Source organism: Heterodontus francisci, unplaced genomic scaffold, assembly GCF_036365525.1.
Source record: "Heterodontus francisci isolate sHetFra1 unplaced genomic scaffold, sHetFra1.hap1 HAP1_SCAFFOLD_555, whole genome shotgun sequence".
Lineage (NCBI taxonomy): Eukaryota > Metazoa > Chordata > Chondrichthyes > Heterodontiformes > Heterodontidae > Heterodontus > Heterodontus francisci.
This window is the reverse complement of record NW_027141008.1, coordinates 593,519-610,779: the sequence shown is the minus strand read 5'-3', so window position 1 is coordinate 610,779 and position 17,261 is coordinate 593,519. Positions and strand designations below refer to the sequence as shown.

The following is a 17,261-nucleotide window of genomic DNA, read 5'->3' as shown; positions in this document are numbered from 1 at the left end:
TGGGGAATTCAATTACTAGGGGTCACGAGTTCAAAGTGAGAGGGGAAAAGTTTAGGGGGGATATGCGTGGAAAGTTCTTTACGCAGAGGGTGGTGGGTGCCTGGAACGCGTTGCCAGCGGAGGTGGTAGACGCGGGCACGATAGCGTCTTTTAAGATGTATCTAGACAGATACATGAATGGGCAGGAAGTAAAGAGATACAGACCCTTAGAAAATAGGCGACATGTTTAGATAGAGGATCTGGATCGGCGCAGGCTTGGAGGGCCGAAGGGCCTGTTCCTGTGCTGTAATTTTCTTTGTTCTTTGTTGTCAGCAGGCAGGTTAACCCCGGCAGTGCTGAAACATCTATGAAGCTAAGACTCAGTATTCAGGAAAGGAAATCAGCATGATTGGCACTACAACACAGTGTAACACATGCATAATCGTAGCACAGAGCTCTGTCCCCTCGGAGTCCCAGCACAGAGCTCTGTCCCCTCGGAGTCCCAGCACAGAGCTCTGTCCCCTCGGAGTCCCAGCACAGAGCTCTGTCCCCTCGGAGTCCCAGCACAGAGCTTCGTCCCCTGGAGATCCCAGAACAGAGCTCTGTCCCCTCGGAGTCCCAGCACAGAGCTTCATCCCCTGGGGGTCCCAGAACAGAGCTCTGTCGCCTGGGGTTCAGTCGGAAATGTTGCGGTTAGCATCTTATGTTCAGTTGAATGGGTTTTTGATTTCACTGCATTGAAGCTCTACAGGAAACTGTCCTCAGGACACTGGCACAAGACACAGACTTGTGCGTTGGATTCGGAAAGAAGGATCCTTACTCCGTGCAGTGATATCAGCTCCTCGATCTGCACAATCTCATCCGGGAGAGGCTCTTGATCTCTCAGAGTCAGCGACTCAGCTGCTGCCAATACCCAGTCCCGCAGCTGCTCCATCTCCTGACGCTCTGATGCCAGAGACAACAAGGCTGCCTCAACTCGATCTCCCTGCAAACTGACCCAGCTCATCACCTGAAATACAACCGTAAAAACATGAGGCTAATACCAGTGAACTGCACCATCTCACGTCACAACAACAAGACAGACACTACCAGTTAGGTTGGGCAAAACACTGGGGTTAGCCCCGCCAGCCACTTGGGGTTCAGGCTAACGCCTTAACATTTAATATCCACGCATCAGGAAGGAAGGACTCACACCAGAGAGGGTAAAAAGGAAATTTACAAGGATGTTGCCAGGACTGGAGAATTTTAACTGTGAGGAAAGATTGGATAGTCTGAGGTTGTTTTCTTTGGAACAGAGGAGGCTGAGGGGAGATTAAATTGAGGTGTATAAAATTATGAGGGTCTAAATAGAGTAGATAGGAAGGAACATTTAAGAAGTATCTAGATGAGCACTTGAAACGCCATAGCATACAAGGCTACGGGCCAAGTTCTGGAAAATGGGATGAGAACAGTTAGGTGCTTGATGCCCGGCACAGACACGATGGGCCGAAGGGCCTGTTTCTGTGCTGTATAACTCTATGACTCTCTGACCTATTCCCCGTAGCAGATAGGTCAATAACCAGGGTAATTAGTAATAACTAAAGTAATTAGGAGAAGGATATAGGTAAAAAACGGGATGAGGTCCCACAAGCAGAATTTAGGGAATTAGGAGCCAAGTTAAAAAGTAGGACCTCAGAGGTAGTAATCTCAGGATTGCTACCAGTGCCACGTGATAGTCAGAGTAGAAATGAAAAAATAGTCAGGATGAATGCGTGGCTTGAGAGATGGTGCAGGAAGGAGGGGTTCAGATTTTTGGGACATTGGGACCGGTTCTGGAGGAGGTGGGACTATTACAAATTGGACAGTCTACACCTGGGCCGGACTGGAACCAATGTCCTTGGGGTTGCTTTTGCTAACGCTGTTGGGAAGGGTTTAAACTAATGTGGCAGGGGGATGGGAACCAAATGAGGTCGGTGGACAGTAAGGAGGTAGTAACTAAAGCCTGTAAGGAACTAGATAATGAAGTCAGCGTGACTAAGGGAAAGAGTAGACAGGGAGCAGATGATGAACACAAAGGGACTGGTGGTCTGAGGTGTATTTGTTTTAATGCAAGAAGTGTAGTAGGTAAGGCAGATGAACTTAGGGCTTGGATTAGTACCTGGGAGTATGATGTTATTGCTATTACTGAGACTTGGTTGAGGGAAGGGCATGATTGGCAACTAAATATCCCAGGATATTGATGCTTCAGGCGGGATAGAGAGGGAGGTAAAAGGGGTGGAGGAGTTGCAGTACTGGTCAAAGAGGATATCACAGCTGTGCTGAAGGAAAGCACTATGGAGGACTCGAGCAGTGAGGCAATATGGGCAGAACTCAGAAATAGGAAGGGTGTGGTAACAATGTTGGGGCTGTACTCCAGGCCTCCCAACAGCGAGTGTGAGATAGAGGTACAAATATGCAAACAGATTATGGAAAGATGTAGGAGCAACAGGGTGGTGGTGATAGGAGATTTTAATTTTCCCAACATTGACTGGGATTCACTTAGTGTTAGAGGTCCAGATGGAGCAGAATTTGTAAGGAGCATCCAGGAGGATTTTCTAGAGCAGCATGTAAATAGTCCAATTCGGGAAGGGGCCATACTGGACCTGGTGTTGGGGAATGAGCCCGGCCAGGTGGTTGAAGTTTCAGTAGGGGACTACTTTGGGAATAGTGATCACAATTCCGTAAGTTTTAGAACACTCATGGACAAAGATGAGAGTGGTCCCAAAGGAAGAGTGCTAAATTGGGGGAAGGCCAACGATACCAAAATTCGGCAGGAGCTGGGGAATGTAGATTGGGAGCAGCTGTTTGAAGGTAAATCCACATGTGATATGTGGGAGGCTTTTAAAGAGAGGTTGATTAGCGTGCAGGAGAGACATGTTCCCGTGAAAATGAGGGATAGAAATGGCAAGATCAGGGAACCATGGATGACAGGTGAAATTGTGAGACTAGCTAAGAGGAAAAAGGAAGCATACATAAGGTCTAGGAGGCTGAAGAAAGACGAAGCTTTGAAAGAATATCGGGAATGTAGGACCAATCTGAAACGAGGAATTAAGAGGGCGAAAAGGGGTCATGAAATATCTTTAGCAAACAGGGTTAAGGAAATTCCCAAAGTCTTTTATTCATATATAAGGAGCAAGAGGGTAACTAGAGAAAGGATTGGCCCACTCAAGGACAAAGGAGGAAAGTTATGCGTGGAGTCAGAGAAAATGGGTGAGATTCTAAACGAGTACTTTGCATCGGTATTCACTGAAGAGAGGGACATGACGGATGTTGAGGTTAGGGACAGATGTTTGATTACTCTAGGTCAAGTCAGCATAAGGAGGGAGGAAGTGTTGGGTATTCTAAAAGGCATTAAGGTGGACAAGTCCCCAGGTCCGGATGGGATCTATCCCAGGTTACTGAGGGAAGCGAGAGAGGAAATAGCTGGGGCCTTAACAGATATCTTTGCAACATCCTTAAACATGGGTGAGGTCCCGGAGGACTGGAGAATTGCTAATGTTGTCCCGTTGTTTAAGAAGGGTAGCAGGGATAATCCAGGTAATTATAGACCGGTGAGCCTGACGTCAGTGGTAGGGAAGCTGCTGGAGAAGATACTGAGGGATAGGATCTATTCCCATTTGGAAGAAAATGGGCTTATCAGTGATAGGCAACATGGTTTTGTGCAGGGAAGGTCATGTCTTACCAACTTAATAGAATTCATTGAGGAAGCGACAAAGTTGATTGATGAGGGAAGGGCTGTCGATGTCATATACATGGACTTCAGTAAGGCGTTTGATAAGGTTCCCCATGGTAGGCTGATGGAGAAAGTGAAGTCGCATGGCGTCCAAGGTGTACTAGCTAGATGGATAAAGAACTGGCTGGGCAACAGGAGACAGAGAGTAGCAGTGGAAGGGAGTTTCTCAAAATGGAGACGTGTGACCAGTGGTGTTCCACAGGGATCCGTGCTGGGACCACTGTTGTTTGTGATATACATAAATGATTTGGAGGAAAGTATAGGTGGTCTGATTAGCAAGTTTGCAGATGACACTAAGATTGGTGGAGTAGCAGATAGTGAAGGGGACTGTCAGAGAATACAGCAGAATATAAATAGATTGGAGAGTTGGGCAGAAAAATGGCAGATGGAGTTCAATCAGGGCAAATACGAGGTGATGCATTTTGGAAGATCCAATTCAAGAGTGAATTATACAGTAAATGGAAAAGTCCTGAGGAAAATTGATGTACAGAGAGACTTGGGTGTTCAGGTCCACTGTTCCCTGAAAGTGGCAACGCAGGTAAATAGAGTGGTCAAGAAGGCATACGGCATGCTTTCCTTCATCGGACGGGGTATTGAGTACAAGGGTTGGCAGGTCATGTTACAGTTGTATAAGACTTTGGTTCGGCCACATTTGGAATACTGCGTGCAGTTCTGGTCGCCACATTACCAAAAGGATGTAGATGCTTTGGAGAGGGTGCACAGGAGGTTCACCAGGATGTTGCCTGGTATGGAGGGCGCTAGCTATGAAGAGAGGTTGAGCTGATTAGGATTATTTTCATTAAAAAGACGGAGGTTGAGGGGGGACCTGATTGAGGTGTACAAAATCATGAGAGGTATAGACAGGGTGGATAGCAAGAGGCTTTTTCCCAGAGTGGGGGATACAATTACTAGGGGTAACGGGTTCAAAGTGAAAGGGGAAAAGTTTAGGGGGGATATGCGTGGAAAGTTCTTCACGCAGAGGGTGGTGGGTGCCTGGAACGCGTTGCCAGCGGAGGTGGTTGACGCGGGCACGATAGCGTCTTTTAAGATGTATCTGGACAGATACATGAATGGGCAGGAAGAAAAGAGATACAGACCCTTAGAAAATAGGCGACATGTTTAGATCGAGGATCTGGATCGGCGCAGGCTTGGAGGGCCGAAGGGCCTGTTCCTGTGCTGTAATTTTCTTTGTTCTTTGTTCTTGCCATTTCTCCGCCCAAGTCTCCAACCGATCTATATCCTGCTGTATCCTCTGACAATCCTCATCACTGTCCGCAACTCCACCAACCTTTGTGTCGTCTGCAAACTTACCAATCAGACCAGCTACATTTTCCTCCAAATCATTTATATATACTACAAACAGCAAAGGTCCCAGCACTGATTCTTGCGGAACACCACTAGTCACATCCCTCCATTCAGAAAAGCACCCTTCCACTGCTACCCTCTGTCTTCTATGACAGAGCCAGTTCTGTATCCATCTTGCCAGCTCCCCTCTGATCCCATGTGACATCACCTTTTACCAGTCTGCCATGAGGGACCTTGTCAAAGGCTTTACTGAAGTCCATATAGATAACATCCACTGCCCTTCCTTCATCAATCATCTTCGTCACTTCCTCAAAAAACTCAATCAGATTAGTGAGACACGACCTCCCCTTCACAAAACCATGCTGCCTCTTGCTAATAAGTCCATTTGTTTCCAAATGGGAGTAAATCCTGTCCCGAAGAATCCTCTCTATTAATTTCCCGACCACTGACGTAAGGCTCACCGGCCTATAATTTCCTGGATTATCCTTGCTACCCTTCTTAAACAAAGGAACAACATTGGCTATTCTCCAGTCCTCTGGGACCTCACCTGTAGCCAATGAGGATGCAAAGATTTCTGTCAAGGCCCCAGCAATTTCTTCCCTTGCCTCCCTCAGTATTCTGGGGTAGATTCCATCAGGCCCTGGGGACTTATCTACCTTAATGCTTAGCAAGGCACCCAACACCTCCTCCTTTTTGATAATGAGATAACTGAGACTATCTACATTCCCTTCCCTGGACTCATCATCCACCAAGTCCTTCTCTTTGGTGAATACTGATGCAAAGTACTCATTTAGTACCTTGCCCATTTCCTCTGGCTCCACACATAGATTCCCTTCTCTGTCCTTGAGTGGGCCAACCCTTTCCCTGGTTCCCCTCTTGCTCTTTATATATGTATAAAAAGCCTTGGGATTTTCCTTAATCCTGTTTGTCAATGACTTCTCATAACCCCTTTTAGCCCTCCTGATTCCTTGCTTAAGTTCGTTCCTACTGTCTTTATATTCCTCAAAGGATTCGTCTGTTCTTAGCCTTCCAGCCCTTACGAATGCTTCCTTTTTCATTTTGACGAGGCTCACAATATCCCGCGTTATCCAAGGTTCCCGAAACTTGCCAAACTTATCCTTCTTCCTCACAGGAACATGCTGGTCCTGGATTCTAATCAACTGACGTTTGAAAGACTCCCACATGTCAGATGTTGATTTACCCTCAAACAGCCTCCCCCAATCTCAATTCTTCAGTTCCTGCCTAATATTGTTATAATTAGCCTTCCCCCAATTTAGCACCTTCACCCGAGGACTACTCTTATCCTTATCCACAAGTACCTTAAAACTTATGGAATTATGGTCACTGTTCCCGAAATGCTCCCCCTACTGAAACTTCGACCACCTGGCCGGACTCATTCCCCAATACCAGGTCCAGTACAGCCCCGTCCCCACTTGGACTATCTGCCTATTGTTTCAAGAAGCCCTCCTGGATGCTCCTTACAAATTCTGCCCCATCCAAGCCCCTAGCACCAAATGAGTCCCAGTCAATATAGGGGAAGTTAAAATCACCCACCACTACAACCCTGTTACCTTTACATCTTTCCAACATCTGTCTACATATCTGCTCCTCTATCTCCCGTTGGCTGTTGGGAGGCCTGTAATAAACCCCCAACATCGTGACTGCACCTTTCCTATTCCTGAGCTCCACCCATATTGCCTCGCTGCGAGGTGTCCTCCCACAGTACAGCTGTGATATTCTCCTTAACCAGTAATGCAACTCCCCCACCCCTTTTGCATCTCCCTCTATTCCACCTGAAGCTTCTAAATACTGGAACATTTAGCTGCCAAGCCTGTCCTTCCCTCAACCAAGTCTCTGTAATAGCAACAACATCATAGTTCCAAGTACTAATCCAAGCTCTAAGTTCATCTGCCTTACCTGTTATACTTCTTGCATTGAAACAAATGCACTTCAGACCACCAGTCCCGCTGTGCTCAGCAACATCTCCCTGCCTGCTCTTCCTCTTAGTCTTACTGGCCTTATTTACTAGTTCCCCCTCATTTATTTCACTTGCTGTCCTACTGCTCTGGTTCCCACCCCCCCTGCCACACTAGTTTAAACCCTCCCGAGTGACGCGAGCAAACCTCGCAGCCAGGATATTTGTGTCCCTTCAGTTTAGATGCAACCCGTCCTTCTTGTACAGGTCCCATCTGTCCCTGAAGAGATCCCCAACGGTCCAGATATCTGAAACCCTCCCTCCTAAACCAGCTGTTCAGCCACGTGTTTAGCTGCACTATCTTCCTATTTCTTGCCTCACTGGCACGTGGCACAGGGAGTAATCCCGAGATTACAACCCTAGAGGTCCTGTCTTTTAACTTTCTACCTAACTCCCTAAACTCCCACTGCAGGACCTCATCACTCTTCCTGCCTATGTCGTTGGTACTGATGTGTACCACAACCTCTGGCTGTTCACCCTCCCCCTTCAGAATGCCCCCTGTCCGTTCAGAGACATCCTTGTCCCTGGCACCAGGGAGGCAACATATCATCCTGGAGTCTCTTTCACGTCCACAGAAGTGCCTATCTGTGTCCCTGCCAATAATTTTTCATGTCCTCTCTTTGCTTTTCTAATTTCCTTTTTTACTTCACCCCTGCACTTTCTATACTCTCGGCTTTCTAAAGTATGAAGATTTTTGTGATCATCATAAACTTTCATTATCAGTTTTAACTTACTCTGTAAGCTTCTAGATAGCCAGGGGGTTCTAGATTTGTCAGTACCACCCTTTATCATTGTGGGGACATGTCGACACTGTGCCTGTGGAATCTCGCTTTTGAATACCTCCCACAGGTTTGTCACTGATTTTCCTTTCAGTAGCCGTATCCAGTCCACTTTCGCCAAATCATCTCTCATTTTTGTAAAATTTGCCTTCCTCCAATTTAGAACTTTTACTCCTGTTTTATCTTTGTCCTTTTCCATGATTATGTTAAAACTAACTGTATAATGGTCACTATCTCCAAAATAGTCACCCATTGTTACTTCATCCACTTGCCCAGCTTCATTTCAGAAGACTAAATCTAGAATTGCGCCCCCTCTTGTTGGGCTTGTTACGTGCTGGCTAAAAAAGTTCTCTTGAACACAGTTCAAGAATTTTGTGTCCTCTGTGCACTTCACACTGTTTGTATCCCAGTTGATATTAGTGTAGTTGAAATCCCCAACTATTATTGCCCTTTAGTTTTTGCACTCAGAAATTTGCCTACATATTTGTTATTCTATCGCCCTCTCACTATTTGGGGGTCCAAAGTACACTCCTAGTAATGTGGCTGGCCTTCATTTATTTCTGAGTTCCACCCATATGGCCTTGTTTGATCATTCATTTCACAGTTTGGCAGGGGGATGGGAACCGGAGCTACGGATCAGTGGATGGGGTAGCTGTTGAACAGGCAGATACCGAGTGCAGAGAGTCTGTGAGGAAGGTTAGACAGTTGACAGGGCAAAGTTGCAGCCAGTATGATGGGCTGAAGTGTGTCTATTTTAACGCAAGAAGTGTCAGGAATAAGGGTGATGAACTTAGAGCATGGATCAGTACTTGGAGCTACGATGTTGTGGCCATTACAGAGACGTGGATATCACAGAGGCAGGAATGGATGTTGGATGTTCCGGGGTTCAGATGTTTCAAAAGGAATAGGGAAGGAGGTAAAAGAGGTGGGGGAGTGGCATTGTTAATCAGGGATAGTATCACAGCTGCAGAAAGGGAGGTCGTCGAGGAGGGTTTGTCTACTGAGTCATTATGGGTGGAAGTCAGAAACAGGAAAGGAGCAGTCACTTTGTTGGGAGTTTTCTATAGACCCCCCAATAGCAGCAGAGACATGGAGGAACAGATTGGGAGGCAGATTTTGGAAATGTGCAGAAGTAACAGGGTTGTTGTCATGGGTGACTTCAACTTCCCTAATATTGATTGGAACCTCCTTAGTGCAAATAGTTTGGATGGAGCAGTTTATGTCAGGTGTGTCCAGGAAGGTTTCCTGACTCAATATGTGGATAGGCCGACTAGAGGGGAGACTATGTTGGACTTGGTGCTTGGCAACGAACCAGGTCAGGTGGCAGATCACTCGGTGGGAGAGCATTTCGGTGATAGTGATCACAACTCCCTGACCTTTACTATAGTCATGGAGAGGGACAGGAGCAGACGGGATGGGAAAATATTTAATTGGGGGAGGGGGAATTACAATGCTATTAGGCAGGAACTGGGCAGCATAAATTGGGAACAGATGTTCTCAGGGAAATGCACGACAAAAATGTGGAGGTTGTTTAGGGAGCACTTGCTGCGACTGCTGGATAGGTTTGACCCGAAGAGGCAGGGAAGGGATGGAAGGGTGAAGGAACCTTGGATGACAAGAGATGTGGAACAGCTAGTCAAGAGGAAGAAGGAAGCTTACTTAAGGTTGAGGAAGCAAGGATCAGACAGGGCTCCAGAGGGTTACAAGGTAGCCAGGAAGGAACTGAAGAATGGACTTAGGAGAGCTAGAAGGGGACATGAAAAAGTCTTGGCGGGTAGGATTAAGGAAAATCCCAAGGCGTCCTACACTTATGTGAGGAACAAGAGGATGGCCAGAGTGAGGGTAGGGCCGATCAGGGATAGTGGAGGGAACTTGTGCCTGGAGTCGGAGGAGGTAGGGGAGGTCCTAAATGAATACTTTGCTTCAGTATTCACTAGTGAGAGGGACCTGGTCGTTTGTGAGGACAGCGTGAAACAGGCTGATATGCTCGAACAGGTTGAGGTTAAGAGGGAGGATGTGCTGGAAATTTTGAAAGACATAAGGACAGATAAGTCCCCGGGGCCAGACGGGATATACCCAAGGATATTACGGGAAGCGAGGGAAGAGGTTGCCGCGCCTTTGGCGATGATCTTTGCGTCCTCACTGTCCACTGGAGTAGTACCAGATGATTGGAGGGTGGCAAATGTTGTTCCCTTGTTCAAGAAAGGGAATAGGGATAACCCTGGGAATTATAGACCAGTCAGTCTTACGTCGGTAGTGGGCAAATTATTGGAGAGGATTCTGAGAGACAGGATTTATGATTATTTGGAAAAGCATAGTTTGATTAGAGACAGTCAGCATGGCTTTGTGAGGGGCAGGTCATGCCTCACAAGCCTTATTGAATTATTTGAAGATGTGACAAAACACATTGATGAAGGAAGAGCAGTGGATGTGGTGTATATGGATTTTAGCAAGGCGTATGATAAGGTTCCCCATGGTAGGCTCATTCAGAAAGTAAGGAGGCATGGGATACAGGGAAATTTGGCTGTCTGGATACAGAATTGGCTGGCCCATAGAAGACAGAGGGTAGCAGTAGATGGAAAGTATTCAGCATGGAGCTCGGTGACCAGTGGTGTTCCACAAGGATCTGTTCTGGGTTCTCTGCTCTTTGTGATTTTTATAAATGACTTGGATGAGGAAGTGGAAGAACAAAGAACAATGAACAAAGAAAATTACAGCACAGGAACAGGCCCTTCGGCCCTCCAAGCCTGCGCCGATCCAGATCCTCTATCTAAACATGTCGCCAATTTTCTAAGGGTCTGTATCTCTTTGCTTCCTGGCCATTCATGTATCTGTCCAGATACATCTTAAAAGACGCTATCATGCCCGCGTCTACCACCTCCGCTGGCAACGCGTTCCAGGCACCCACCACCCTCTGCGTAAAGAACTTTCCACTCATATCCCCCCTAAACTTTTCCCCTCTCACTTTGAACTCGTGACCCCTAGTATTTGAATCCCCCACTCTGGGAAAAAGCTTCTTGATATCCACCCTGTCTATACCTCTCATGATTTTGTACACCTCAATCAGGTCCCCCTTCAACCTCCGTCTTTCTAATGAAAATAATCCTAATCTGCTCAACCTCTCTTCATAGCTAGCGCCCTCCATACCAGGCAACATCCTGGTGAACCTCCTCTGCACCCTCTCCAAAGCATCTACATCCTTTTGGTAATGTGGCGAACAGAACTGCACGCAGTATTCCAAATGTGGCCGAACCAAAGTCTTATACAACTGTAACATGACCTGCCAACTCTTGTACTCAATACCCCGTCCGATGAAGGAAAGCATGCCGTATGCCTTCTTGACCACTCTATTGAACTGCGTTGCCACCTTCAGGGAACAATGGACCTGAACACCCAAATCTCTCTGTAGATCAATTTTCCCCAGGACTTTTCCATTTACTGTATCGTTCACTCTTGAATTGGATCTTCCAAAATGCATCACCTCGCATTTGCCCTGATTGAACTCCATCTGCCATTTTTCTGCCCAACTCTCCAATCTATTTATATTCTGCTGTATTCTCTGACAGTCCCCTTCACTATCTGTTACTCCACCAATCTTAGTGTCGTCTGCAAACTTGCTAATCAGACCACCTATACTTTCCTCCAAATCATTAATGTATATCACAAACAACAGTGGTCCCAGCACGGATCCCTGTGGAACACCACTGGTCACACGTCTCCATTTTGAGAAACTCCCTTCTCCTGCTACTCTCTGTCTCCTGTTGCCCAGCCAGTTCTTTATCCATCTAGCTAGTACACCCTGGACCCCATGCGACTTCACTTTCTCCATCAGCCTGCCATGGGGAACCTTATCAAACGCCTTACTGAAGTCCATGTATATGACATCTACAGCCCTTCACTCATCAATCAACTTTGTCACTTCCTCAAAGAATTCTATTAAGTTGGTAAGACATGACCTTCCCTGCACAAAACCATGTTGCCTATCACTGATAAGCCCATTTTCTTCCAAATGGGAATAGATCCTATCCCTCAGTATCTTCTCCAGCAGCTTCCCTACCACTGACGTCAAGCTCACCGGTCTATAATTACCTGGATTATCCCTGCTACCCTTCTTAAACAAGGGGACAACATTAGCAATTCTCCAGTCCTCCAGGACCTCACCCGTGTTTAAGGATGCTGCAAAGATATCTGTTAAGTTCCCCAGATATTTCCTCTCTCGCTTCCCTCAGTAACCTGGGATAGATCCCATCCGGACCTGGGGACTTGTCCACCTTAATGCCTTTTAGAATACCCAACACTTCCTCCCTCCTTATGCTGACTTGACCTAGAGTAATCAAACATCTGTCCCTAACCTTAACATCCGTCATGTCCCTCTCCTCGGTGAATACCGATGCAAAGTACTCGTTTAGAATCTCACCCATTTTCTCTGACTCCACGCATAACTTTCCTCCTTTGTCCTTTAGTGGGCCAATCCTTTCTCTAGTTACCCTCTTGCTCATTATTAATGAATAAAAGACTTTGGGAATTTCCTTAACCCTGTTTGCGAAAGATATTTCATGACCCCTTTTAGCCCTCTTAATTCCTCGTTTCAGATTGCGCCTACAATCCCGATATTCTTTCAAAGCTTCGTCTTTCTTCAGTTTCCTAGACCTTATGCATGCTTCCTTTTTCCTCTTAGCTAGTCTCACAATTTCACCTGTCATCCATGGTTCCCTAATCTTGCCATTTCTATCCCTCATTTTCACAGGAACATGTCTCTCCTGCACGCTAATCAACCTCTCTTTCAAAGCCTCCCACATATCAAATGTGGATTTACCTTCAAACAGCTGCTCCCAATCTATATTCCCCAGCTCCTGCCGAATTTTGGTATAGTTGGCCTTCCCCCAATTTAGCACTCTTCCTTTCGGACCACTCTCGTCTTTGTCCATGAGTATTCTAAAACTTACGGAATTGTGATCACTATTCCCAAAGTCGTCCCCTACTGAAACTTCAACCACCTGGCCAGTCTCATTCCCTAACACCAGGTCCAGTATGGCCCCTTCCCGAGTTGGACTATTTACATACTGCTCTAGAAAACCCTCCTGGATGCTCCTTACAAATTCTGCTCCACCTGGACCTCTAACACTAAGTGAATCCGTGTCAATGCTGGGAAAATTAAAATCTCCTATCACCACCACCCTGTTGCTCCTACATCTTTCCATAATCTGTTTACATATTTGTACCTCTATCTCACGCTCGCTGTTGGGAGGCCTGTAGTACAGCCCCAACATTGTTACCGCACCCTTCCTATTTCTGAGTTCTCCCCATATTGCCTCACAGCTCGAGTCCTCCATGGTGCCCTCCTTCAGCACAGCTGTGATATTCTCTTTGACCAGTACTGCAACTCCTCCACCCCTTTTACCTCCCTCTCTATCCCGCCGGAAGCATTGATATCCTGGGATATCGACAGGGAGCGGCGACAGGGAGTCTTTTTGCAGCGGCGACAGGGAGAGCGAGGTGGCAGTTGGGTAAGTAAGTCCTATATATTTGGGCAGCGGCTGAACCCGAGACACTACACCTGTACACCTACACCGAAACACCTGTAGTGTCTCCCACCCGCCCTCCTCCTCTAACCATAAAAAAAGGACTCAGTGGTGTGCAGATAAGGTAAGGCTTATTCTATTTTTTTTTTCCTGTTATTGGTGAAAACTTTTCGTTCCTTTTTCGTTTATCTAAGTTAAGACTAACTTAAGCTTAAGACTGAAAATGGCAGGAGATCTCAGACCCGTGTTATGCTCCTCTTGCTCAATGTGGGAGCTCAGGGACACGGCTGATGTCCCTGACTCCTTCACGTGCTGGAAGTGTGTCCAGCTGCAGCTCTTGTTTGACCGCATGACGGCTCTGGAGCTGCGGATGGACTCACTTTGGAGCATGCGCGATGCTGAGGAGGTCGTGGATAGCACGTTTAGTGAATTGGTCACACCGCAGATTAGGATTGCTGAGGGAGAAAGGGAATGGGTGACCAAAAGGCAGAGAAAAAGCAGGAAGACAGCGCAGGTGTCCCCTGCGGTCATCTCCCTCCAAAACAGGTATACCGTTTTGGATACTGTTGAGGGAGATGGCTCACCAGGGGAAGGCAGCAGTAGCCAGGTTCATGGCACCATGGCTGGCTCTGCTATTCAGAAGGGCGGGAAAAAGAGTGGAAGGGCTATAGTCGTAGGGGATTCGATTGTAAGGGGAGTAGATAGGCGGTTCTGTGGTCGAAAACGAGACTCCCGAATGGTATGTTGCCTCCCAGGTGCACGGGTCAGGGATGTCTCAGATCGGCTGCAGAACATTCTGAAGGGGGAGGGTGAACAGCCAGTTGTCATTGTGCACATAGGCACCAATGATATAGGTAAGAAACGGGATGAGGTCCTACAAGCAGAGTTTAGGGAGTTAGGGGCCAAGTTAAAAAGTCGGACCTCAGAGGTAGTAATCTCAGGATTGCTACCAGTGCCACGTGATAGTCAGAGTAGAAATGAAAGAATAGTCAGGATGAATGCGTGGCTTGAGAGATGGTGCAGGAGGGAGGGGTTCAGATTTTTGGGACATTGGGACCGGTTCTGGGGGAGGTGGGACTATTACAAATTGGACGGTCTACACCTGGGCCGGACTGGAACCAATGTCCTTGGGGGTGCTTTTGCTAACACTGTTGGGGAGGGTTTAAACTAATGTGGCAGGGGGATGGGAACCAAACGAGGTCAGTAGAGAGTAAGGAGGTAGTAACTAAAGCCTGTAAGGAACTAGATAATGAAGTCAGCGTGACTAAGGGAAAGAGTAGACAGGGAGCAGATGATGAATGCAAAGGGACTGGTGGTCTGAGGTGCATTTGTTTTAATGCAAGAAGTGTAGTAGGTAAGGCAGATGAACCTAGGGCTTGGATTAGTACCTGGGAGTATGATGTTATTGCTATTACTGAGACTTGGTTGAGGGAAGGGCATGATTGGCAACGGCTGGGTTAGCAAGTTTGCCGATGACATGAAGGTTGCTGGAGTTGTGGATGGTGTGGAAGGCTGTTGTAGGTTGCAATGGGACATTGACAGGATGCGGAGCTGGGCTGAGAAGTGACAGATGGAGTTCCAGCTGGAAAAGTGTGAAGTGATTCATTTTGGAAGGTCGAATTTGAATGCAGAATACAGGCTTAAAGACAGGATTCTTGGTAGTGTGGAGGAACAGAGGGATATTGGGGTCCATGTCCATAGATCCCTCAAAGTTGCCACCCAAGTTGATAGGGTTGTTAAGAAGGCGTATGGGGTATTGGCTTTCATTAACAGGGGGATTGAGCTTAAGAGCCGCGAGGCTATGCTGCAGCTCTATAAGGCCCTGGTTCAACCACACTTGGAATATTGTGTTCAGTTCTGGTCGCCTCATTATCGGAAGGATGTGGAAGCTTTAGAGAGGGTGCAGAGGAGATTTACCAGGATGCTGCCTGGACTGGAGGGCATGTCCTACGAAGAAAGATTGAGGGAGCTAGGGCTTTTCTCATTGGAGCGAAGAAGGATGAGAGGTGACTTGATAGAGGGGTACAAGATGATGAGAGGCATAGAGTGGATAGTCAGAGACTTTTTCCCAGGGTGGAAAGGGCTATCACCAGGGGGCACAATTTTAAGGTGATTGGACGAAGGTTTCGGGGAGATGTCAGAGGTAGGTTCTTTACACAGAGAGTGGTGGGTGCGTGGAATGCACTGCCAGCGGTGGTAGTAGAAGCAGATACATTAGGGGCATTTAAGCGACTCTTGGATAGGTACATGGATGATAGTAGAATGAAGGGTAGGTAGTTAGTTTGATCTTAGAGTAGGTTAAAGTTTCGGCACAACATCGTGGGCCGAAGGGCCTGTACTGTGCTGTACTGTTCGATGTTCTATGTTCTATATCATCCCTCCTCACAGCAGTAATTGATTCTTTAACTAATAATGCTATACCCACTCCTATTTTATCCCCCTCTCTATCCTGCCTGAAAACCCGATACCCAGGGATGTTGAGCTGCCATTCTTGCCCCTCTTTAAGGCAAGTTTCCATTATAGCAACGATATTGTGTTGCCATGTGTCTATCTGGTGAGTCTAGAGTCAGGACACAGTCTCAGAATAAGAGACAGGCCATTTAATACTGAGATGAGGAGGAATTTCTTTACTTAGAAGGTGGTGAATCTTTGGAATTCCCGATCCCAGATGGCTGTGGAAGCTCAATCATTGAGCATGTTTAAGACGGAAATTGATTTGCACTGGACTGCTGACTTGGGTTGCATTCGAGTGCTAAAGTGGAAGTTTGGTAACTGAGGAATTTCGGTGAGGAGGGAGCGATGAGCTCCTTACATTTCCTCCCTGTCCTCAGAGTGAGGGGAGCCGAGATCTTCCAAAGAGCACAGCTGACTGGTGAGTAAGTCCTGGTGGGTATTTTTCAAAGTGGATTGAATTGTAAGTCATTGTTTTAGCAAGACTTAGTTGATTTTTTTAATTAAAATCTTCCATAGTTTTAAATTTAAAAGGTTTAGTCATGGCAGGAGAGCTTAAAGCCGTGGTTTGCTCCTCTTGCTGCATGTGGGAATCCGGGAACATTTCCAGTCCCCGGGACCAGCATGTGTGCAGGAAGTGTGTCCAGCTGCAGCTCCTGGAAGCTCGGGTTTCAGATCTGGAACGGCGGCTGGAAACACTGTGGAGCATCCGCGAGTCTGAGAGCATTGTGGATAGCACATATAGAGAGGTGGTCACACTGCAGCTGAGGAAGGAAGGGAATGGGTGAGCACCAGGCAGTCCAAGTGAATCAGGCAGGCAGTTCAGGAGTCCCCTGGGGTCCTGCTTGCAAATCGGTATTCCATTTTGGAAGCTGATGAGGCTGGTTCCTCCAGGGAGTGTGGACAGAGCCAAGCTTCTGGCACCGCAAGCAGCCTTTCTGGACAAGAAGGGGGAAAGAGAGGAAGAGCAATAGTCATAGGGGATTCTATAGTCAGGGAAACAGATAGGCGCTACTGTGGCCGTCAACGTGACTCCAGGATGCTGTGTTGCCTCCCTGGTGCCAGGGTCCGGGATGTCACTGAACGGCTGCAGGGCATCCTGAAGGGGGAGGGTGATAAGGCAGAGGTCATGGTACATGTTGGGACCAATGACATAGGTAGAAAGAGGGATGAGGTCTTGCATCAAGAATTCAGGGAGCTAGGCAGAAGACTAAAAAGCAGGACCTCTCGGGTTGTAATCTCTGGATTACTCCCAGTGCCACGTGCTAGCGAGTATAGAAATAAGAGAATAGCACAGATGAATGCGTGGCTTAAGATATGGTGCAGGAGGAAGAGTTTTAGATTCCCTTGTTTCAGAAGGGTAGCAGGGATAATCCAGGTAATTATAGACCGGTGAGCCTGACGTCAGTGGTAGGGAAGCTGCTGGAGAAGATACTGAGGGATAGGATCTATTCCCATTTGGAAGAAAATGGGCTTATCAGTGATAGGCAACATGGTTT

The 17,261-nt window shown here is 47.1% G+C and overlaps 1 protein-coding gene across 1 annotated transcript in view; it reads right to left on the bottom strand.

Moving 5' to 3' along the window:
- Positions 1 to 577: 577 nt before the first annotated feature.
- The window catches only part of LOC137361814 (microtubule-actin cross-linking factor 1, isoforms 6/7-like), a 66,039-nt gene continuing 49,355 nt past the window's right edge, over positions 578 to 17,261 (bottom strand). Inside the window, exon 5 of the mRNA XM_068026427.1 lies at positions 578 to 988. Coding sequence (XP_067882528.1) covers positions 725 to 988 — 264 coding nt within the window. The 3' untranslated portion in view covers positions 578 to 724. The remainder of the gene's footprint in view (positions 989 to 17,261) is intronic.